Genomic DNA, 24,970 nt, shown 5'->3' on the forward strand with positions numbered 1-24,970 from the left:
GTTGATCAAACTTAGGGACTCTTTGGGTCAATATATTCAATAGGTAAAATCGACACACGAAAGCTATATATTGCAACTAGACGGAATCAATTCCACCATTATCTGAAACCAAATGAAGTGAAATAACTGAAATTGAATGAAATACATTGTTGGAGCTTAGCCTTCCTGACGTAGCTCAAGTAGATGGATGAAAATTTAGGTGAAAAGTCATAAATGCAAATTATGGTTACACCATTTGATTTTAAAAAAAGTAAGATCAAAAGTAATAATTTGACACTAATTGTTTGTTTAGATAATTACAATGTAAAGAAAACACTATACTAAAATGTGCAATTGATCTCCATAAATTTTGATCTTTAAAATATTGGTTACTTAACAATCAATTCCTGAAATCAAACGATCATCATTGTTAATCATGTACTGATAAACATGGACATTACTTATGAAAGATACTCAATGTAATGTACAATTGATTTCTTAGATAGACTTGAAGATATAAAATTGATCTAGAGATAAATGAAAAAAAAAATATATGAGAGAATTCACACACACAAACAAGATGTTGATGAAGAGTTATTTAGCATGCCTTTTTGTTATCTTTTCGAGTAATAAACCATAACAATCTTCACTATCTACACACTCAATTCTTAAATAAGATACTGTTAAAATGACTTGAATGTTGGCGCATAAAGAATATTCGTCGATGCAACTCAAAAGAAGCTCCACAAAAATTCCCTGTAGCAATTCGTTCAAAATAATGATAAAGTTGTATTAGCATTAATTTTTATTCTTTATTTTTATCTATTTCGATTGTGAAATAACCATACTAGATTATAAGCAAAACGGCCAAATAATAGGTATCGAGAAATAGAAAAAGGAAAAACTGTTATAAGCATAAAATTTATTTGAGCGAATAATTTTTATTTCAGAAAGTGAAAATAGCTTTGTAACAAAAGAAGAAGAAGAAGAAGAAAAAAGAAAAATAGCTTTTATGACATGAAAAGTTGGATTTTTCAAAGAATAGTTCAAAGCCTGATGGGCCTTCCAAAGTCACAAATGGGTGATCATTGAATGAGCCAGCCCATATATAGTATAAAACTCGCATTCACAGCCCAAAAAAGGAGAAAAAAATGACAACATTGCTTGAATTTGAAAATTTCGTTTTTTTACGTCACGTGAGTGTCATCGAATACCGATAAAACGGAGCAAAACACACAACCTTAGCCTGATGCCTGAGTTGTCTGAGCCCGATGTCATCCATTTCATCGTCCATGTCCATGGATATGAAGCTAAACCTGTTTTTCTTTCTTGTCCTTTTTGCTTCTACAATTTCCTCTTCTCTTGCCAAGGGCTCCTTGCAACAAACCCTTCTTCCTTCAGGTCTTCTTTGCATCTCAAACTATGCATATTGCCATTTTTCTTTTTTGGTTTTTTTTAATCAACTTAAGACCGGGAAAAAAATGGGTTCTTTGAAATTTAACTTTTTTTTTTTGAAAATAAATTCTTGGCTCAACCAATTTGAAACTTATAATTTGGCTCCATGAGGAATTATGTTATAATAACTGTATTCAAGATTTTGATTTTTTATTTTATTTTATTTAATGTTGCTCTTTATAAATAATTTTGGACTTCTAGAGGTTCTGAATGGATGAGACTGTGGAAATCTCTTTAGTCTCTACCCTTTTCTTGCCCAAGGATTATTGACTTACATCTGGATTTATATTGTCAGTTTATATTTTTATTTCAATTGTTACGTTTTGGAAGTTTGAAGTGAAATATTACCACTGGGGGGGGGGGGGGGGTCAGAATTTGCATGGTTGTGATAATTAGCTTGATAAAGTTTGTTGTTTAGCTTGTAAAGTGGAATTTTGAAATTGAAGTTTCTAAATACATGTTTTTGTTGGTATTTGAAGAATTCAATGACTGTAGTAATGCAAGCCAGGCAAGGCATTTATTAGAGGATGAATCTCAGGCTCAGAAAAGGTAATAATAATGGATCTTCTCATGGACAGCTATGATGTAGTTATTGCTATGATTTGCTCCGCATTCAACTTCAAATAGTGAGTTTTCATTTTTATTATTTATTTATTTTCTTTAGCAGTGTTGATTTGGCACAAGGATATATGTCCAATGATGACCTTGAATGGGCCATCCAAGAAATTGGACAAAGATGCAGCAACATTTCCAGGATATACAGGTGATTCCTCATTCTTGTGCAGTGCTTCTTACTTAATTATATAACTCAAAATTATGCCTCAGCAAATGACATTAGATCTTAATGCTCATTAATTCCTCCTTTCACGAATAAATGAACTTCTTAACAAGTTCGTGCTTCTTGCAATTGCTCAACTGACTTGCAATTTGTTTCTCTCTTTGAGGGATTCTTGGAATGGGCTATCAGTATTGGAAAGAGTGTAAATGGTTTTCCACTGGTAATTTCTTTTTCTTTTTGGAATTCATTCATAACTTACATTTGAATCTAAGTAGTTTCATTTAAGTGAGTGTCGTCACTTTTTTGTTTTCCTTCATTCCATATAGTGGGTGATAGAAATTTCTGACAAGCCAGGAGAAGAAGAGACTGAACCTGCATTTAAGGTGAGTGTTTGCCGCCCAATACCAGCGAAGCAACTTGCTTATGATATTGTTTTATTTCAATTGTACTGCTTTTGGTGGAGAAATATAACAGAGACATGCAAAACTTTTAAAGTTAGAATATCATGACACATCGAATAGCAGTAGTGGACACAAACATATTGACATAAATTTTCCACTCATTTTAACCCTATTAATTCCCTTCTCTTTTTTACACATTACTAAAGTTGATTACTTGTTGAAAATAGAAAAAAGTATAGCATTATGTCAGAATACCACTTTTTCCGGGTTATAACTTAAGAGTTCGAGTTCATTAATTCTCCTATCTGTGTCGTATGGGATACTTGTCTTGATATTCCAAATTCTCTTTGTTCTTTATTAGGAACACTAATGCATTCTGCATGCATCAATTTACTGAACTGGCAGGAGATTATTGGGGTAAGTGATTAAATAATTCAAGGATTTGAAGTCTAAAAGAATTCATTGACTTATAAGTGTGTAAAAGACATTTGTCATAACAATCCCACTCCGTGTTCAATACCCCTCTAAAATAATGATCTCTGCTAATCTGTAATAAGATGTGAAACAATCTTAGGAACTACTACTCAAATACTTGATTATTGTTTTTTCTTTGATGTTTATGTTTTTGCATAAAAGGTTTAATGAACTCTTGTTGCATTTTCTCTCAATAAGTTCTTATTTTATTGGGTTTTTTTACTCATATATGGATCAGCTGTTTTTTCTTTTCTGGCTATGATTTTTGTGCTCTATGCCATATTTATACTTCTGCTTTAGTGTTAGTTAATTCCCTGAAGAATGCTCTGTAATCTTGAATTCAGCAATTTTGTGACCATTAATACTGCTGCAGTTTATTGGAAATGTGCACGGTGATGAACCTGTGGGACGTGAGCTGCTTATATTTTTGGCCAATTGGTTATGTGATAACCATTTGAAGGATCCTTTGGTATTTTTCTTTCCTTTATTTGCACAGATATATTCTGGTCTCTTTCCCTGTCTTTGCATACATGACAAATACGTGCCTTTGCTGTTATTTAGCTGATGCTGGTGCAAATTTTCAAAGTTTATAAACTGTTGCGATATCTATTATTGAGAACAAAAACTCTACTGACTAACCAAGAGAACATTACTCTACAGCCTGATAACTATCTCTTCATTTTTTTCCCTCTATTGAAATTTTTATCAAGAAAAAATAGAAAGAAAATCATCAAATCAAGGCTTTACCATCCAGCTGTATATCCACTAGTCAAATTTCATGAAAAATCACAGAGGAAGGAATGCTTAATTCATTTCAATTTCGAACTTCAGATGAGTTATAAAAGACTATTTATGTTACAAATTTATTTGATAAATAAATATGAACTATATTTCCTGTATTCACATCTTGCATTTGCCAGTGACACTAATATTATTTTATCATTCAGTTTTTACTTTTACAATTTCTGACTTTTAGTGAAATATTTCAGGCAACATTGATTGTGGAGAATGTTCACCTTCATTTACTTCCATCAATGAATCCTGATGGGTTTAGTTTAAAAAAGCGTGGTAATGCTAATAATATTGATCTGAATCGGGATTTTCCTGACCAGGTATATATATATATATATATTTTAATAGTAATCTGTATAAAGTATGTTGATAAAGTTGGTTTAAGGTTGTGGAGGATGCTTTATTCTTCTGCTGGACATGGCTTAAGAATTTGGAAAAAGGATTTGATACCCCATTCCATTAGCGTATAGATATTTTGTGTTTGGGTGCCTAGCCTACAATCAGATCTATGGTTACCTAATTCTTGTTGTACTGCTTGTATTAGGTCACCATAGCTTTGCATAGTATGGTGCTAGGTTGTATATATAACAGTACCACTTGTACTGTACTTCATATTATATATAATACTACTATATTTTTGCTGAAAAAAAAAAGTTGGTTGAAGGTCATTGTTACTATGAAATCAAATTTTAGTTAGAATCTATATTAATGTTCTCATCGTTATGACTGAAATTTTACTATTATGTTCATAAGATCATTCTAATAGTTGATTTACATTTATAAATGTCATTACATAAATTTATGTTACCTTTAATTGATGATTTTAATATTAGAACCATGAACTTTTACTTTTTATATGTGAATGTTATCAATGTATACATATTTTTACCTTATTTAATTTAAATTTAAAGTGACACCTTGGATATCATGTTATTCGTTATAATTGCTTCTATTTCTTGCTAGAGATCATCTGAACACTAACCTACTTATGTCTCAAATGAAACAACAGTTCATTTTTTTTAATGATGATGAGGATTCCCGGCAACCTGAAACAAGAGCAATAATGAATTGGTTGAGAGATATACGATTCACAGCATCTGCCACTTTGCATGGGGTATTAATTCTTTGGAATTCACATAATAAATTGCTTGCTTGATTTATTTATTTAATTATTTTTGTGATGTCTACTCTGGGCTGAGCTGTTTATTTCCAGTTTTTCTTTTAGTTGTGGGGATCCTGTTATACATCAAGGAATTATATCCTTTCTTTCATTCTACAACATTTCAATTTTCTCCATTCCAAGATATAGATGATGCCTTAGCAGAATTATATGGGTTCGGTTAATGGCAATAAGATAAAGTTGTCAAAAGTCATTGAAAACTTGTTATATTTTCAGATCTCTTGAATATGAAGGTAACCAACCAGTTTCCAGTACCTGCTTCATGCTTTCTGAAATTTTGGAATTTTTTTTCCTGGCAGTTTATTTCATTTTATATTTCTTCTTTCACCCTATGTTTGGATGCAGAGAAAGAAAAGAGGAGTAAAGAAAAAAAAATTGATTTTAAAATTCTGTTGTTTGGTTGAAAAGAAAGTAGAGAGGAAAAAATATCTAAAAAACAAAATTTTGTATGTTTTATCTTCATTTCATATTTCAAAATTTTTTCTCTCTCCTATTTTTTCCACTAATCAGAATTTAGTTTAAATGAAAACTGAATTGAGGAACTTTTCTGCATGTATTCTGCCAGTGTTTTCATAACTTGTGTTCATTTCTTTACTGACATTCACTTCTTTTTAAAAATTTCATTTTATGGTTGAAAGGGCCAACATATGTGAAATAACCCTGAATAGTTGATCTTGTAGAATTGATTTTAGCTCGTCTTTATTAGTAATTTTCGTATTTATATGCAGAGTTTGTTCATTAATAGTGTCTTTTTGTTTAAAACCTCAGGGGGCACTTGTTGCAAATTATCCATGGGATGGAAGTGATGATAAAAGGTGATAAAATACTTTATTTGTATTCATTCCATGCTATTTAATTTGCATTTTGTCTACTTAGCAACCCATTATGTGTGTTTCCTATATCATATGAAAAATGCTACGTAGTATTTCAGTAGTTCATTTTTTTTTAGTAATTTTTTTTACCACACATCTAAGACTTGCAGTGTTGTATGGAGCTGAATGTTGGACGGTAAAAAGCCAGTAAGAGAACAAAGTCAATGTAGCAGATATGAGAACGTTGCAATTGATGAGTGGACATACTAGACAGCGTAGGATTAAACATGATTTATGACTGAACATTTTAATGTCATTTGATCCATGTCACAGGAAATGACTTGGTTGTTGTTCTTCCAAGAGTGCTAGATTTTATTGTTATTACTTGTTAAGTTGAAATATGGTTACCAACCATTTTTTTCTCAAGTTTTCTTGTTGGATTTCAAATATTTTGCTATTTTAAGTTATTAACATTTTGTGAGTGCTATGTTTCAATGTTATCACTTATTAAGTAGGAATATGCTCACCAAGCTTTGATTGTTGAAGATTCTTGCTGGCTGTAAAATCTTTTTTTATTCTACGTAATTAATGATTTCATGAGATATCTCTGAGTTTCAGACCTCTACTAATGTCAACAACACCAAGGGAACTATGAATTTAGGACATACATAATGTCAGATGCTGTTTATCTCTTCTTGCTTTCAGACCATTTTCAGGGCACTACATTTATGTACTTGCTTTCAGACCATTTTCAGGGCACTGCATTTATGTACTTGCTTTCAGACCATTTTCAGTGCATTACATTTTTGTAGAGAGGTATAATGAATGACATGCTTCCAATCTGGACTCTTGTGTTGAATTTTTCTATTTTATATGAATAAATTACAGGACAAAGTATTATGGGTGTCCTGATGATGATGCATTTCGATTCATGTCAAGTATCTATAGTCACTCTCATTACAATATGTCTTCAAGCAAGGAATTTCTCGGTGGAATTACAAATGGAGCCGCATGGTATTGCTGTATAAAAGTATTGCATAGTAGTTCATGACTGAAGTCTGTTTCCTTTTAATATGTGCACAATTTACAAATGGTACTCACTGCAGGTACCCTCTATATGGGGGAATGCAAGATTGGAACTATATACATGCTGGCTGTTTTGAGTTGACCCTGGAAATTTGTGATAATAAATGGCCCAGTGCTGCTGAGGTTAGTTCTAGCTTCTAAACTGAGCAGTCTTTAAAATTACAAGTATATCTGGAATATAGCAAAATAATTAGGACAATTTTTTTTTTTTTGAACGGCCAAAAATATCATATATTATAATAGAATAGTACCAGAGGTACTACTGAGATACAAAAGTAAGCCATAGGCTAAGGCTAAAGAAAAAAGCCTACAAAACCTCCCCAACAGGAAACAATACAATATCTAGCCACCCTTCCCTTACTAGGTGAAAGCAAGAGACATGGATGATGACCATTGTTGAAAAGGAACAGCGAAGCCCTTCTCCCATCCCCTCAACCAGGACCAAGATCTAAGAATAGCGATATCCACCAGCTTTGAAATAGAGAACTGTTGATTGTTAAAAATCATGTCGTTCCTATAGTACCAAATAGAAACTATTGCTGCTATCCACCAAACCCTCCACTTTCTGTTAGAAGCCTTAGAAACAGCTAAAGAGAAATGCTGAGTGAAGTTGTCCACAGGTCTACAGTGCAAGACTCTTGCCTCCTTGACCCAAGAGTTAAATTCCCACCAAAGTGGCATAATTTTTATACAAGTGAAGAAGAGATGAGAAGCTGATTCCACATGGTTTTGACAGAAGGGGCAGAGGTCATTATCGAGAGGAACTTGCCTTTTAAGAAGATTTTCCTTAGTCGGTAACCTATCCCAAAGAAGTCTCCAAACCAAGGTCAAGGCCCTCGGAGGAGCTTTTACTTCCCACAGCTGATTAAAGTCATGATTTAAGGCTAGAGATGGTTGGTCACCTTTAATGCAAAGATACGCTGAGGATGTAGTGAAGGTGCCTTTTGGGTCCGCTCCCCACACCCAGCAGTCCTTCATATCTGCTATAGGGCTTATAGCAGAAATCTGGTCAATAAACTCCGATGCGCTTCCCAATTCATTGTCAAACAAGTTCCTCCTCCAAGAGAATTGCCACTGCCATCCTTCTTCTCCAAAGAAGCCCATATTTCCCACTAGCTGAGACTTGTGAGAAGTTATTTGGTACAGGTCTGGATATTTATCTCGAAGGGTTCTTCCATCTCTTAACCAAGAATCTTCCCAAAAAAGAATTTGGTCACCCCTGCCCAATCTCCACTGGAACTGGTTTAGGACCCCAGCCATGCTGCTGTGAAGCATAACAGATTTCAAATCAGACCACCAAAAGGAGTGGTGCTGTTTGTGAGTAGCCTCTTCCAGACCTCTCCACCCATTATACTTGGACAGAAGAATCCTATTCCAGAATTGGTCTGATTGCTGAAACAAATGCCACTTCCATTTGATGAGAAGTGCTCTATTAAAGTCCTTGATAGCTTTAATACCCAAACCTCCTTTATCTCTAGGCATACAGACTTGGTCCCATGCCACCCAAGCGATTTTTTTCCTTTCTGCTCCTCCTCCCCACAGGAAGTTCCTTTGAATGGAAGTTAATCTTTTTATCACTGCTGGAGGGGCCCTGAAGAATGACAAGTAAAACAAAGGCAAGGCTGTCAAGACAGAGTTTATTAAGGTAGTTCTGCCTGCCATAGAAACTTTCCTCTGGTTCCAAATGTTTAGTTTGGCCTCAAACTTTCTGAAAATAGGCTCCCACATAGAGCTCCTTCTCGGGTTAGCACCTATGGGCATCCCCAAATAGGTGAAAGGAATTACTTTGACAAATTAAACACATATCCCAAGTTTTAATGAAATTACACCTGATATCCTTTCCTTTTCTGACATTACTTTGACCTTCCTTGTTCTATATAAATGCATAAGAAATCACAGGATGTCTGTGTTAACGGGAAAAGTATACAGCAATATGTTGTTGTATAAATTAAGGGAGGCTTGAATAAGGTAAAAAAAATGAGTTAAACCTCAGGGTGTGAATGTAATTTTTCCAAATAATTATAAGAGAACATGAAAAAAGCAAGAAAATCTTGAGAGATAGGAATAAGGGATCCCACCGCTCAAAAACTTGAGATACATTCTGACATTATTTAATCATTCTATTTAAAGTTGCCATTGTTAAAACAAGTAGGATAAGAGAATATGATTTTAGCTGATCTATAGATCTGTCTGAACTCTGAAGCCAGATGAATTTCCATTGATAAATAATGAAAGCCAAATTTTATCAATACAACTGGCAACTGTTCCTCTTTTTTTAATATTTTTCTCCACATCCATTTACACAGCAAAGACTACGCCATCAAAATTTATTTCAGTTTCTATTTATTGCGCTGTGTTGTCTTCTATCTGCTCTTAACCGACATAAGCACGAGATACCGTTAGCCATGTAGAAGTATGGCCATAAGGCCCTAGACATCATGTTGACAGAATGGTGGCTAAAAGGAATATTCACTATGGGAATAGCAGCATTTTGACATGGTAGGGAGGAGTGAAGTGTGAACTCTGTCATAGAAAATTATTAAAAGGAGAAAGAAGAGTAGGGAGGGTAGGAAAGAATGAAAAAGGCCGGCTTTGGGAGGGGAGTAATATTCAGTGTATCTGCAAAATTTCCTTTACTTCTCTGCGTTCTCTTTCTGTAATTTCATTCTCAACAGAGTGATACCTCTGCTTGTAAGGAGCTTGTTTTCCGTTATTTGTACCGAAATTCCAAGTATCTGTCAGATACTTGGTTTGCATGATTTGCATCTACACATTGGTTATTGTTTACTTATCACTATTAAAAGTTTCTTATGTTGACTCCTGTTTATTTTGTTAATATGCAGCTTCCTATTCTTTGGAGATACAACAAAATGAGCATGCTTAATCTTGTGGCAAGCCTGGTGAAGGTATGCTGTTTCTGTTAATATGCTTTACATAAAGAAATAATGTGAAATTTATATCCTGTCCTTTTGCTTTGGAATGTTTTTAGGAGCCTTTGAATGGTTCATGTAAATATTTGAGAGAGGATGTAGGAGACAACATTGCTGAGTGAATGTATAGTTGTATACAAGTGACTGTGGCTTTATGTATCAGTTTTATTTATGAAGAGAATGAGGCTCTTTACAGCCTCTCACAAGTGTGTGGTAGAGAGCGTTGCTAATGCATCTACTATATATAACAAAGAATATATATATATATATATATTTGATGGAAGGAAACCTGAAAGACCCAGTTTCAAAATGTTTGAAATAAGATGTACAATTATATTTAAAGGAAGTTCCATATTTTTGTTTATTGAGCTTAGTTGCATTTTTATTCTTTCTGCTATATTTTATTTTATTGGATCAAAAAATGACCTTTTACATTATATTTCAAAATATACGTGGGAGATTAGTTAGCAGATTCTCATATTTGCCTATGATTAAGGTGTCAGTGCCATTGCTTTTTATTAAATTGATTAGCTATTTGTTTTCTACTCTCTAGACAGGAGTGCATGGAAGAATATATTCTTCAGGCGATGGAAGGCCATTACCAGGCTCTATAACTGTCAGCGGAATAAATTACACAGTAAGTGTGAAAGTACATGTTCTTATAATCCATCTTTCCTTTTAAACATCTTGATCTGTATCCTCCCTCCTCTCTTTGTCTTTTCCATGAGAGGAAGTATGTATCTCTGCACATTTTTGTTCAATTAGATAAAGACATCAAATTTTTATGTGAAATCCCAATCTTGCTACAGTTTTGTTCAGGCTTCTGTAAAATTCTTTTCCCATTTCCCAGCATTGCCTTTTCTTACAATGCTGGTCTGTAGTTGTACTGCATATTTGACTGATTGATTTATTAGACAAAAATATTTTATTTTTTAAGTTTAGACTTCATGTTTCAAATTTCAATTGATAGCCTATGGATGGTTTTGTTCCTTTGCTACAATTCTTGATATTTCTCAACTGCATGTTTGTTTTTAAGCTTCACTTTGATGTTGTAATTTGGGTCTGTTGATTTTCTGGACTAACAGGTTAGAGCTGGAAAAACTTTTGGTGACTATCATCGCATACTCGCCCCAAGAGATAAATATGAAGGTATTCTAATATAATTCAAATTATCTTTTTATAGTATGGATTGAAGCCTACCTTGAAGATTTTCTGAAATAATTAAATGATAAAAATTAAATTCTCATGATTTGGTGAAATCTTGGTGAGTAGGCGGGTTCTTAAGTTGTCTGAAGACAAGTTAAATGATAAAATTCCTGGATGGGATATAGATTTCATAACAGCCCAGATGACAAAATCCTCTTTTTATTTTATTATTATTATTAAATTACACAATTTTCAGTTTTAGAGTTTTGTGATCAATTTCTCAATCTAAATTGCAGTAGTGGCAACCATGCCGGGCTACAAATCAAAGAATACAACTATTTGGTTGGACGAAGGACCTGTGACATTGGATTTTGTTCTTGACCCCGAAGTCAGTGTCAAAGGGAGTGTACTACAAAATATCTATAAATGTGACTGTAATAATGAAAGCAAACAAGAATTTGTTCATTTTCTTTGGGGAGCTCACTTGGAAGTTTTCTTTGTTGTGATTGTTATTTTAGGATTTTTACTTTTATTATTTCATAGAAGAGCAAAAGTCAAAATTTCCACAAGCAGACAGTCAGCGGGGGCAAAAAGAACTGTTGAGGTCTAAGTTTATTGATATGTAACCCACTAAGGTCAGTCTATGGGTAGGGAGTTACGATAGATGCATAAGGATTTAAGTTTGATTTTCTTTGTTGTCATTATACACCAAAAAAGGTTATTGATATCTTGTTTGCATTAAATTTTGTTGTATATTAAGGTGGGTAGAGAAGTCAAACCTTTTTCCATGTAAAGATTTCTTCAGATGGCTAACGTGAATTCATATTATTGAATGCTGTTGTTAAAAGAAATTAAAACTATTTCCATATGAATATTTCTGAAGATGGATAATGTTATTTCATGTTACTCAATGCTTCAATTCTTGCCCCATTTCAGTTCTTGAAAAGAACACAGATGATGAAAAATGAAAACTAAAAGAACATTCCCCAAGATATTCAATTGTACTGGACACCTGCAGAATAGTATATCAATGAGATTAACCTTAAGTTAGTGATTAATCTTGTTAGCAAGGGAAAATTCTCAAATTGTTATATTTTATCATCAAAATCTAATAAATACATATATTAAGTGAAAGAGTAGTGCTAGAACATTCTTTCTAAATATATTTTATTATTAATTAAAATTTATTGAAAACTATAAAATATGAAGAGACTTATTAAATAATAAAAATATATAATTTTCAATAAATTTAAGTGTAGAGATATGTTTAAAAAAGTATATTAGAGAGTTTGTTAATAACATTTCTTTCTTTTAAGTGAAATTCACATTGCACGACCACATGAACCATTTTAGGGAAAACTGAACCTAGGAATATATCCTTGTTTTTGCACGGGTATAAGCCAAACAATAACTCAAACAAAATACCCGTGATTTTCAGAGAAATTGTAAACGCAACATTTGAACCGGGAAAAATATTATAAAAACTTAATCTGTAATAGCTGTAAAGTTCCAATTTATAACTTGCTATATATTTAATAGTGTCCATTACTAAATTTTAATGTTAATTTCCACCCCCTGAAAAGTATGTAGCCCTCAGACTATATATCAATGTCATTGTCATTACTTTTAGAGCGAATTACATTAATCTCCCTTGAGGTGAGGTCGTTAGCGGGTTTCAAAGCAAATTACATACAGATCGAAGATTTTTTTTTTGGTTACATACAGATCCAAGATAAACAAGAAGCTAAGGGCCTATTTATTTTAAACTTGGATAAAATTAATTTTAAACTGTTACATGAAATTAAAATGTGTATCCAAATTAATATGTTGTAAACTTATGATACGTGTTTCATTAAAAGTGCGAGAAATGAATTTTAGGGGATACGTATATTATGAACTTCATTTTTTTTTCATCCAATATCCCTGCTCTCTATTGTTTAGTATTTGAATAAAACATGAGAATCATTTTCTGCAGTGCAAAAATAGAAAAGAAGAAGAAAAATTTACATTTGTTATAGTCTCTGCTTTGTCAGCCTATTTGGAGAAAGATCCGGGTGGGCCTGAATTTATTCAGGCTTTATGATAAAACCCAAATTTCAATTGAGAGTTCCTCTTGCCATTCTATGAATCTCTTCCTTTTTCGTATGACATCGTCACTATCTTTGGTAGTATCCACTAATTCAAAACTTAATTTGAAAGTCATATTTTGATCCGGACGTTTTCGGGATGTCCCCAATAACCAACTAATGACAAGTGTTTTTTCTTATGTGGATCCTATTTCAAGGGGAATTTGATGATAGTGGATTTGTTTCTGTCTTCTTTTGAATCTTTGTCAATAGATAATTTGATGGTTGCTTTGGGCACCCAATATTTTTATTGGGACACTAACAATATATGTGAAAGGGCTAAAATGCATAGAAATCAGCGATCCGAATGACTCATATAGATTGACGATCCGTATGAGTTTTTTGTTTAATTTTTTTTAGCTCATACAGATTGCTGATCCGCATGAGTCACATGGACTGTATGAGTTTTTTTTTTTAAATTTTTAATTTTTTTTATAAAAAAATAAAAAAAATTTTAAACCTGAATAGGAGGCTATTGGAAGAAAATTACACTGGGGAAGTTAGATTTTACGGAAAAAAAAAGTGCTGCAGAAAGGAAAAACAAAACCTATTATTTATAACTTATGGGTATTTTCGGTATTTGGAAAATCTACTGGGTGTCCCAGCAAAAATGCTGGGTCCCCAGGCAGATGCCTTGAGACTTGAATTTCCAGGTCCAAAAGGGCTTGAACTGAACTCTTTCAGGCCCTGGCACCAATTGAGGAATGAATCACAGTGGCTCAATGCAATCATGAAATTAAATTAAGTGTGCATTGCAACATCATCATCAGCAGCTTTGGAGTGCCGCCTCTGAGCAAGAATTTGCTTTGTCTTCTCAAGAACACAAAAGAATATTGAACCTCTAACTCCTATCCACAAAACTCTAGGCCCAATACCCTGCAGGACAGTGCAAGTGTAACAAAGTTAATAGTATTAGGATTCAGTAAGCTATTGGGTTAAAGAATACAAATAATGATTATAGATAGTGTTACACCGAATCTTAAGAAATATCCCCATACCTTAAAAAGAGAATGACTTCCTTCTTCTCTAACTATTGTCCTCACACAATCACTGATGCCTGAAGTTAGCGAGAAAGAGATTCAAATCAATCGTGTTTGAAAAAAGAGGGAAAGGCACAAAGCAAACCTTTAAAAATAATCAGGAGTTCCGTTTTAGATCGCTCCCAAAGATTTCCTTCAAATAATATGAGAAGAAAAAAAATTCATGGTACCTGTTCCATCAATCTGGTTTTTATTACATCAAGAGAAGTTGTAACTGCTCCAGTTACGGCACCTATCAGGAATTAATTTTACCATTCAGTTCAAACAAATTAAGCTGGGCAGGGTATTGAAAAAAATTACACTGATTTGAAGCTAAATTTGGCTGTAACATTGCTTCCTTACGGCCTAGTTAATAGTTTAAATTATTATTTCATGTTGCAAATTGTTATACTATCTTACTATCTTCCCTTTAATGGGACTTCTTACCAACTTGCAGGCCCAGCCAATTATGAAATAGTTTATTCTTTCACAGCAAATATTATGGAAAAGATTAGGAAATTAGTTAGAAAAAATAAGGACCATGAGCCAATTTATAAAAATTAAAGGAAACATTACTGGTTATGATACCCTTTTATAAGAAACTAAGGTAAAAGAATAGAAATTTCATATGAATTCAGCCATACAAGTTTGTCATGAATTCCAGGAAGTAAACAGTAACATGTACTTGAAGAATGAACAACAATATCAAAGAATCATTGAATATTTCAACAGAGCTTTTAATAGATATGTAGTACCAGCCACTGCCCCAAGCATAGCATTCTCTGGATCATTAGGATCTCTTTTTGCCTCCAAAAGTGCAAAGAAACAAAAATTCAAAAACAATGAAGTACTACCTCTTGAGAGCCTTTTGTTGCGGATAGATGATAGAAATTTTTACTAGACAGAAAAGATGGCAAAGTATGTAGAGAAGATATCATCAAAAGTAGAGTGAATGAAAAAAAAAAAGAGAGATAAGGAACATTTAAAGACTCAATGTAGTAAAGCTGTCCAATATATTTCTGAATATAAGAAAGAGCAACTTGCTTGAAACAGCCAAGAGCTTAACACCAAAGAGAAGCAACAAAACAATACTATTCCTTAAAAAATATTAGGGATAAAGAGATATTCATAGACTTTAAGGATGAGAGAAATTTTCTCCAACTAAGCTAAGATGTGAGAATTTGTTAGGAACCAAGAATAGAAATGGGAGAGAAAAAAACAATTTTATTGAAAGAAAGGAAAAAAAAAAAACAGAAAATAGGTGTTCCCTTCACAAAGGATTTCTCCTTCACCAAGAGCAAAGCTCAATCTACAAATGATAACCCAACAGAATTTATTCTTTCCTCTTAATTCTCCCTACTTATGTCTAACTAATTCCTATGACTAATTAATTAATTACTCTAACTGTTTGTAACTAATTTGCCCTTCTCCTAACAGAATTTTCCCTTGGTATGGGCCAAAGCACTCTTGCAAATTAATCTTCAAGCCAGAAACAATCTCAAAGAAATGAAGAATATAGAGAACATTCACAAAACTATCTCTATCTTTTCCAAAATAAAATAGCATCGATGAGAGTGTTGTTAGCATTGCTCAAGAACCTATACATCAACCATTATGGTGAACCAAAATTGAGAAAGAAGATAAGTGCATTCCAAGTAACCTTAACTCACTTGATCAAAAGCTTTCTTAAAATTTGGTTTGAAGACTAAATTCTGTTTACCCAACTTTGTTGCATCTCTCAGCACCTCATTTGCAACAAGAGCGGCACCCAAATTTGTTTACTCGAAATGAAATCCCTTTGGTTTCCCAAAATGGTATCTTATAGCACCTATGATAGAAAGTATAAACCAAACAAATGGACCTAATGTCCTTAATCCTGAGCTAATTACAATAATATCTAACAAATTGATGCCAGAAATTCGATAAAGAATTTAATATTCATCACAAAAATTCTAATGAGCATAGCCTTACTAGTTTTATGAGATACTTTTCTTCAACTCACACACAAATGAAATATATAATTTTACATGAAACAGAATGCTTCATTCTTTTTATAGATGATTTAGAAGTTAGAACCAATGAGAACTTTTATAAAAATCCATATAAATCAATAGACACTTCAAACAATAAGCTTACCGCTAATTTATACCCAATACGGAGCTGCTCATAAATGCATAATTCTATAGCATCAAATGGTAAATCTCGCAATAAGAAAGATCCATATCCCTACAATCTCATAAAAACAAAAGTAGAGGTCAAGGCTGGTAAAACAAAAAACTAAAGTTAACCACACACACACATTATTCAAATAGCTTGTAAAATGGAAAAAACCAAAAAATAATGCAAAAAAGGCATTATGGATCTGATCATAATCCTGCAAACAACATCATATCTCCTCTCTCTTACATAAAACTTCCTCCCAGAGTTCTCTGAATAAAAAGCACCACCCAGAACAATATTTTAAAGCGGGAATCATACGCTACCTCAAAATTAATAACTAATTAACGGTGACTCCTAACTCCTAAAACATGAAATTTAGTAATACATACCGCAAAAAGGCCATTAAAACCCTCATTAGCGACAATAAGACGGACAGCATCCGGGGCTGATCTAAATTGCCCAATCTGCATCCTTTGCTTAACAACCTAGAAAGACATGAATATATTCCAAGTTCAAGAAAGCAGAAATTATTTGGAAACAAAAGAAGTAAAGCTAATTACCTCAGTTGGAACACGAACAACAGAAGAAGCAACGCCTCCAATAGCACCTGCAGCCTGCACTCAGCTTCAGAATGTCAAAATAAGAAAAATTGAAAATAAATGTCACCCCAACTTCAAGGTCCGGGCACCAGGCTAAGTGGCCTTTGTGCCAATCATTTAAGACAAGCTTCATGCAGGGCTGATCAACATAATAGCTCACCAAAAAGTTCAGTTAACTAGTCATTAATAAGTTTTATAACTTCTATTTATCTGTTTCTGTTTATAAGCATTCCGATTTTTGTTTTCTATGGCACTAAAAACAGTGCAAAATTATGCCCAACAGCCTAGGATACAATAAAAATTGATATGCAATTTAAAGCACAAACGTGTAAAGGTGCATATCAAACTAGAAAATCTCCTTTCAAGTCAAGCATAAGCCTAGCACAAACTCTTTCATTGTTCAAATTAAGCTTGTGCAACTAGATAATTGACTCGACCTATGGTCTAGTTTGGATAAATTTCTCATAAATTAAAATTATGTTATACACCTTAGATTATATTATCTTTGTATACCAATTTGCTGATTCTATAAGCAAAGGTACATAAGTTGATTTTAACCTATGAGAGAAGTTTGATGCCTTTTACCTCTTCACTTTCTTCTCCTATAACTACTTGATGAGAGTTTACCTGAACTGGACCCGTATGTAGACTGAGGTTTTATGAAATTGTTTTGCTGCAAGTGTTGCAGACCATTGTAAAATATTATAAAGCTGCTATTTTATTGGATTGTTTAATAAAAAGTTTTGGTGAATAACTAAAATTACAAAATATTGGATATCATAAGTCTATAAGGTTTTAAATAAGAAAATATTGACTTTGAGGCATCACATTTTACTTTGCAATGTTTTCCTCATTTTGTTTACAAATGTTGAAATGTACCTACAATATGCATATATAATAAGACATGTTTGGGAATATACTTTGGTGGCACCCTTGCACTTCAATATCATATATAAAAGAACTATGTTCTCATGTTTTTGGTCATGTACCGACCTTGCTGCCACTCCTGGTTTTTGTATCCTAGGATTTATCAACTAACATAAAAAGGTAAAATAAGAATTCTGAAAGTGGCTGGGGTGAAAAGGCATCATTACATGAATATCTAAGGTGAAAGTTGGTGGCACATGACAAATAATGTCACCACATAGATAATTTGTAAAGGTTGTCTCTTTTTTAATAAAGAGAGCCAACTTACAAAATGAGCCACAGAACTGATATTTTCAGGCAATGACTTTAGCAATTGCTGCTTTGCGGGTTCATACACACCAATAAAAATTGCCGAAGCTCTGCAAGAGAGGAAGAATACTCTATCAGGCATACACACAAATTAATCAATTTAAGAAACAATATTGTACCAAAATAAAAGAATGTTAAAGTCAATGTATGCTGAAAAACTATCTTCTTGCAGTAGTTTGTTTTTTCAAGATTTAAAATATGATTATCTTCCTCATTGAGATAGAGTAAAAACCAGAAATGGCCATAATTGATCCTCTCCAACTATTGCCACTGATAATAGAAAGTAATTATGTTTTGTCATGCTTAGGTGCTTATACCGTGATTAGAATTTATAAGTTAGAACAACATCACTGTTAACTTGTGTCATAAATCAAAATAGTTATCAAGTTCTGGGTATCAAAGGAGCTGAGATAGTTATGTTAACAGAAATAGCTGGGTTGATAGTGCTTGTGCTATTGCTTATTTACTTGGTTCAAAATCAGAATACAGGCCATTGTTAACTCGTTGGCAAGTGCAGCAAATTTATCACAAGTAGTAAAGTAATCGGAAGTTCGAGTGTTGAATCCACATATACTTTTTATTTGTACTTAGATTGATACAAACACAAATTACAAAAATTTAGAATGTGATAATGTTAAGACCTACCTGCCTTATTTGTTTAAGATGTATTATTTTAGATTTTTCTCTATCAATTAGTGAATTTTTTCCTATTCACATCTGTTAGAATACTTGCCCCTGATGTCTATGATGACAAGCCTATTTTACTTATCTATCTCTCAAATGCCTTTACAAATACTCACTCCCAAATGAAGTTCTAATTCTAAATATGTTTGCTTTAATGCATGGACATAATGCAATCACTCTATTTGCATTGATAAATATGAAGTGTACAATACATCTTTTGGTTTTTTAGGTCTGTCAGACTTTAACTAAGGGTTTAACCTCTCGTAGCCATAAAGGGCCTTACACTTGAAAAGGAGTTTAGAAAATGATGGAAGAGAAGGGATGAGAAAAATGACATAGAAAGAAGATTTTCCCTGAGGATTTATTCATTAGAAAGCTCTGAGTCTCCGACGTTGTGTTTTTCCTTTGGCTTGATTCCCTTCTTATAATTGCTGGAGTGGATTTGGGCTTGCGCACTCGCGCTTAGCGCGCTCTGCTCGCTTAGAGTAGGTACCAGTTTTTCAAGCTTAGCGCGCGTTGAGCGTGTCTTGGGCGAGACCTGATGCTCTTCATATTTTCTGCATTTTTTTGCTTTTAATCCCTCCATTTTTTATATCTGCAAGCCGTAAACAAAAAAAATATCAATTCTTAACAATTAAATAGGGATAACTGTTAAATAATTATTTTTAAAGATATTTTAATTCTATTTTCATAAAAAAAACAACCTTTCCATAAACTAAAAAAATTACTTTATCCCAAACAAGCAGTTAGGAAGAAGTTCAAGCAAATGACTATAGGGAATAAACAGATTCCTCAAGTAAATTCCTAATAAATAAAACTAGAATAAAAAAGTTTTCATACTTTCATAGTGTCAATAGAATTGATAGGCAGATTTGTTGACCCTTTAAACCAACATATCTTGTATGATTGTATAACTGTAGGTTACCATTTATAGTTTTTTAGCAAACTTCAATACTAGAAATCAGCTTGTGTCATATTTAAATGAAAATTCTCCATAGGAGAACACACAGTTTTTATCCTAATTTCTTTGAGTTTAACACAACACATAGGCTATAATATTGAATTAGCTTGAATTCAAAGAAGTTCATCACAGCAAAATATTAAGTGAAAAGCAGAGAAAGAAGATAAACAAAAAATAATAAGTGCCCTAATAACTGCAAAGGATAATAAGGTAATATGAAGAAGAAAAGAAAAGAAGTTTACTCACGGTAAGACACCAACAAGATTTCCAGCCAACCCAGAGTACAGACCCTTCAAAACAATCTTTCCTCCGTCACGAGCAACCTGATATAGGATGGAATAAGATATAAAATGAAATTATAATGTAATGAAAAGATAGATATTAGAGAAGCAAATCAAAACTTGACAATTGATTCCATTCAAAGAACAATAACTACAAACCTGTCTGTTTTACATTCTAAGCACTGCAACTGGAGAAAAATAACATGGCCAAGGTACTTGTTACAAAAGGAAGGTTTTCATGCATTGGTCAAAGTAAATGCCAGTTGGTGGCTTATACAACAAACAGATGCTAACAAGAAATGGAGAAGGGAAAATGGAAAAATGTTACAAACTAATATTTTTGTTAGAATATATAAAAATATCTTATCATATCTTAGCTTATCCTCTGGGATTAGTTTCTTTATTTCCTCATTATCTCTCAAGATCAGTTACCATTTTTCTTTATCCTATCATGATTTGTTCCTGTAGTCGAGTTTTGATGGTATCAATGGGGTATAAAGCTGTTTCTACAACAACACCCGCAGCACCTCCAGCAATGCACCGTCTGCAATTAGATCAATATTCATAATGTCAGACAACAAGATGGAGGAAAAGAAAAGTATTTGAAATGGAAAATTACAATTTCAACGCTTTGAAATTCTCAACTATCTACTTCTAATGACGACATCCTATATCACTGATCTCATTATATGCTCAAAATGTAACATAGATAAACAACATATGCTGATATGCAAAATGCAATGACAAGACAGACTATGCCAATACTAAAACACCAAAGGATTGCAGTTTTTTATCCATGTACATAATCTTCAACTGGAATGGCAATACTTACCTAAATTTGTCATGCACTATCATCTTACTCACTCCTCAGAGTTAATGAAATTAAAAACCCAATTCATGACACATTTTTCACTTGTAGTTTGGCCTGGGTCTTTACGCAAACTTCTGATTTGACTTGGTTTTACTCTTCTGTATATGCAAATCAATCCACGATTTTCATTTTTAATTTTATTTTATTCTCCCTTGAAACACTTGCCGAATTATGGAGCTGCAAAAGCTAAACACTCCATCAATAATATAAATTTAACGTATATGTATATATATTGAGCTGATTTATCAACCAAGTTTAATTTATTTATTTAACTCCTTTATTTATTTAACTTTGATTCAACTCATTTAATTCATGGACTAAATTCAATCAGCTGATTATCGTATGGAGTTTCAAATTAATTTTGAGTTGGTTATATTCATTATTATCCTTATTTCCTATACAGGACTAGTCACTTTAACAAGATTTTTTTTTTGTTAAAGGGAGATGAAGGGGAGAGAAAGAAAGAGATAATTAAAAAAAAATATGATTATTTATTTCTCATCTAATCTTTGCTACCCTAGAGTGTTAGGAGATTTGGAGGGAAGAAAAAAGAAGATTTAAAATATTTCAATTAAGGAGATTAAAATATATTTACTTATGCTTTAAAATTATAAGAATATAAAAATAAATTTATTTTTAAAACTATCCCCCTTTTTTTACTCCCCTATTCTTTTGAACCAAACAGTCCAGGAATTAAAGATTACTCTATTGGTTAGGTTTTTTTTTGGAGATTCCAAGGTTCAATTGTTCCATCTTTTATATTATTATTTTTATTTTTTTATTTTCCACCGTAAAAGTCAGGTGAATTCAATGGACAAGCTTATAAATGTTTTAGGATTTTAGTTGGCTTAAATTAAGTAAAGGTATTTTGTAAAAACAATAATTAATGCAAGAATCAACTTAAAAATAATCTTACAATAAGGAAAAAAATTAAAAAAAGAGTTTTATATTTAAAACAAATATAATAACATTTTAAAAAAGAAAAATAGAATATAAAAAATAGGAAATAATTAACCCAGCTCTATAATCATTAAAAATATGGGTACAATTTTATAACATATAATTATAATAATGGTGTGAGTAATTTCACACTTATATAATTTCACACTCATGTAACCATTACGAAGTATGAAAGAAAAAAATATGCTCAAACATTTCTTTTTCATTTTCAAGTAAAATTTTCTACATGAAAAGTATACATTCAAAAAAATATATAAAAATAATAAATATGGATATATAGTATATAATGATTAAAATTTGAAAGCTTATTTTATTCATTGTTGATATAATGTTAATTAGTATGTAATAATTTTTAAATACATTTATTATCAAAATTAAAATTTATTTTAAATTTGTTGAAATAGTATTTTTTAGTAAATAGGTATAATTGTTAATTATCTTATAATAATATTTGTAATGATTTTAAATATCTTAATTTTAATTATATGATATTGTTAAAGATTTAAGTTGACTAACCCTGTTGCATCATGAATTGGAGACTCCAAACAGTATAATGAAAATTGTTTATTATTAATATTATTATTATTATTATTATTATTATTTTCTTTAATTTTAATTCATTACTTATTACTTTTTAAAATTATTTATCTATAGGAATTATTAAATGTTTTAGACATTAGAGCTTATATTTAATTTTAATTATTATTGTTTGTAAAATATATTTCAATAACCAAATTTAAAAATAATATATCTTAATATATATACATAATATTTTATTTATTAATTTCAAACCTTAGTTATTGATTAAAATAATATACAACGAATTATATTGAATTTGATTACATATTTATAAAATCATTATTTTTAGTTATTATTATTCGTCAAATATATTTTAATGTATTTATTTTTTAAATTACATAAGTAATATTATAATATTTAATTTTACTACTTAATAAAAAGTTGTAGAAAATAATATTTAATTATGAAAATTATATAATAAATAAATATTATTATTTAATATCAAAATTATTTAGTAATCAATAGCATTACTACGAGTTATTTGATTATTCATTACATGCAGTTTAGTTTTTTTTAACTATAATTCTATGATTGTTGTGGTGGTGTAAGGCCTATTGCATTTACATGTCAGAAAACAATCCATTTAACAATCAATAACATTAATGAGTTATTTAATTATTCATTACATACAGTTTAATTTATGCAAATAAATATTAAGTTTTTAAGATGGTGTCTTATAGCAAACATATGAAAGTAATGTTGTTTCTGCATATACTCTGATAAATGATAGTCAAGTTTGCAAATTTATTATAACGATTAGTGCTATGTGCGCTTGATTCATTGTGCAAAGAATGTTATACTTCATAGGACATGTCTAAGAACAAAGAAAGAGAAAGACATCAAATGATAAAGTAACCTACTTCATCAAAAGCTAGCATATCTAGAACAAGTTGTAACGTACTTGAATGCATATAAGTAATAATTTCTGATGCAGACACATGAAGTGTACAAAAAAGAAGATAAACAAAATACTTTAGGAATATTAGTTAATAAATTGGTGATATATATATTTAATGTTTTAATAGAGATTTTACTAACAAATAAAAAACCAATCTAAAGAAATAGTTATTTAGAGACAACAATTACTTACTTTGACCAAGTACATAAATATTTGATGGTTTTCGAATCCAAGAGTTAGAGAACTAAACGTGCGATCATCCACAAACTTTCAAACCTTCCTGTAATATTTTCTAAGATAGTTTTCGAGCTAGCTCTCAAAAGATAAATTTATTCTTAATTTCACAAACTAAAAACATAATTAAGTTATTAAATATATATTATCCACATGTATAATATTTGTATCGTGACATTGTACAGCATGGGAAAGAGCTGCGCGACAACTGACATCTCATCTACATGTATGGAGGAAATATAGCAATAATCAATTTACTAAAATGTACAAACAAACTCTGACCAATACTTTTCAGATAAAAATGCTCTCACATCAAGGACCATTGAAATTGGTGGGGACATATATATAGATAAGAGGAAGAATCCTGTGATAAGTGTGTCAAGAAATGCTTGGTAAACAGGCAAAGGTTCGTTTCACTCATTATAAACATTAATATCCATTTAATAAGGCATGTATGAAGGGACAACTGAAGTTACTGAACAATGGCATTCTCTATTGAAAGAAGGCAAATCAAAAACTTAGAAAATTGAGTGACACGAACCTTTGTTAAGTAAAATTGGTGGGGACATATATATAGATAAGAGGAAAATTGAGTTACATACAAATGCTTGAAAGAAGGCAAATCAATAGAGAATGCCATTGTTCAGTAACTTCAGTTGTCCCTTCATACATGCCTTATTAAATGGATATTAATGTTTATAATGAATGATGAATTACAAAAAAACATCAGAATACGCCAAGCCAACTAATTCATAAGCAATGAAATGGATTCCACAATTATAACATGAGAAATTAAGAAGCCACATGTAATTAGAGAGATTCAAGTAAATACATGCAGGATCAGATTTCAAATTTGACATGTGCTGCTTATTCTTTGTTTATTTCTATTATATGTCACTAAAAGCTTTTAATTTCATTTTTCCATATATTGAGCCTGTAAACTTTCCTAAAAAGGGTTGTAAACTTGTAATTTTAGTATTTATTATTATAAAACTTTCTGAAAGTATGAGCCAGCAAGTGCTGTAAGCTAAACACACAAAACTTAAGAAGTAAATTTTGTACTTTCAATCTAAACAACCGAGAATTTGTTTTATTTTTTAATTATGAAGCGATCCATTTTATATCATAATAAAAAAAAACAAGAACGTTAGAAATAGAACTCAAAGTCTCGAACTCGATCTCTTACAATCTAATAGTCCTCAACAAAAATATAGCGAAATGAAAATGCCATTCCATTTTAAACTTTTAGCACAGTCAATCGTTATTAAGTTTTACTTTCTCACGTCACAGAACACATTTTCTATTAGCAATTATTTAGAATAATTAAAA

General features: G+C 31.6%; 2 protein-coding genes across 4 annotated transcripts; one reads left to right on the plus strand and one right to left on the minus strand.

Moving 5' to 3' along the window:
- Nucleotides 1-1,176: 1,176 nt before the first annotated feature.
- Nucleotides 1,177-11,866, plus strand: LOC100779927 (carboxypeptidase SOL1). Of its 3 annotated transcripts, none has more exons than XM_006606115.3 (15): nucleotides 1,177-1,380; nucleotides 1,914-1,983; nucleotides 2,099-2,197; nucleotides 2,402-2,432; nucleotides 2,539-2,595; nucleotides 3,461-3,556; nucleotides 4,077-4,199; nucleotides 4,889-4,993; nucleotides 5,828-5,874; nucleotides 6,760-6,885; nucleotides 6,978-7,080; nucleotides 9,801-9,863; nucleotides 10,441-10,524; nucleotides 10,973-11,036; nucleotides 11,330-11,866. In XM_006606115.3, exons 1-15 carry the CDS (start codon nucleotides 1,251-1,253, stop codon nucleotides 11,641-11,643), a joined length of 1,512 nt encoding a protein of 503 aa, XP_006606178.1. In that variant the 5' UTR covers nucleotides 1,177-1,250; the 3' UTR covers nucleotides 11,644-11,866. The 3 variants fall into 3 exon arrangements, with proteins under 3 accessions (XP_006606178.1, XP_003556166.1, XP_006606179.1); XM_003556118.4 differs by having other exon boundaries at nucleotides 1,179-1,380; nucleotides 2,102-2,197; XM_006606116.4 differs by having other exon boundaries at nucleotides 1,180-1,380; nucleotides 2,102-2,197; nucleotides 2,379-2,432.
- Nucleotides 11,867-13,693: 1,827 nt separating this feature from the next.
- Nucleotides 13,694-17,360, minus strand: LOC100803828 (probable S-adenosylmethionine carrier 2, chloroplastic). Its single transcript, XM_014772823.3, has 7 exons — nucleotides 16,899-17,360; nucleotides 16,728-16,823; nucleotides 16,315-16,404; nucleotides 14,934-14,985; nucleotides 14,370-14,431; nucleotides 14,158-14,216; nucleotides 13,694-14,035 (listed from the first exon to the last, which is right to left on the minus strand). Exons 2-6 carry the CDS (start codon nucleotides 16,806-16,808, stop codon nucleotides 14,199-14,201), a joined length of 303 nt encoding a protein of 100 aa, XP_014628309.1. The 5' UTR covers nucleotides 16,809-16,823; nucleotides 16,899-17,360; the 3' UTR covers nucleotides 13,694-14,035; nucleotides 14,158-14,198.
- Between the last annotated feature and the right edge of the window lie 7,610 nt (nucleotides 17,361-24,970).

The sequence above is a fragment of the Glycine max genome, chromosome 20 (assembly GCF_000004515.6).
Source record: "Glycine max cultivar Williams 82 chromosome 20, Glycine_max_v4.0, whole genome shotgun sequence".
NCBI classification, from domain to species: domain Eukaryota; kingdom Viridiplantae; phylum Streptophyta; class Magnoliopsida; order Fabales; family Fabaceae; genus Glycine; species Glycine max.

What these genes read in the sequence shown, in the direction of transcription:
- LOC100803828 (XM_014772823.3), bottom strand. Translation starts at nt 16,808, where the DNA reads ATGCAGATTGGGCAATTTAGATCAGCCCCGGATGCTGTCCGTCTTATT. An exon ending in GTTTTAATGGCCTTTTTGCG is followed by an intron (nt 16,405 to 16,727) that starts GTATGTATTACT and finishes ATGAGATTGTAG; the next exon opens with GGATATGGATCTTTCTTATT. An exon ending in TATGCTTGGGGCAGTGGCTG is followed by an intron (nt 14,432 to 14,933) that starts GTACTACATATC and finishes AATTCCTGATAG; the next exon opens with GTGCCGTAACTGGAGCAGTT.
- LOC100779927 (XM_006606115.3), top strand. Translation starts at nt 1,251, where the DNA reads ATGTCATCCATTTCATCGTCCATGTCCATGGATATGAAGCTAAACCTG. An exon ending in CATCTGCCACTTTGCATGGG is followed by an intron (nt 4,994 to 5,827) that starts GTATTAATTCTT and finishes TTAAAACCTCAG; the next exon opens with GGGGCACTTGTTGCAAATTA. An exon ending in AATGGCCCAGTGCTGCTGAG is followed by an intron (nt 7,081 to 9,800) that starts GTTAGTTCTAGC and finishes GTTAATATGCAG; the next exon opens with CTTCCTATTCTTTGGAGATA.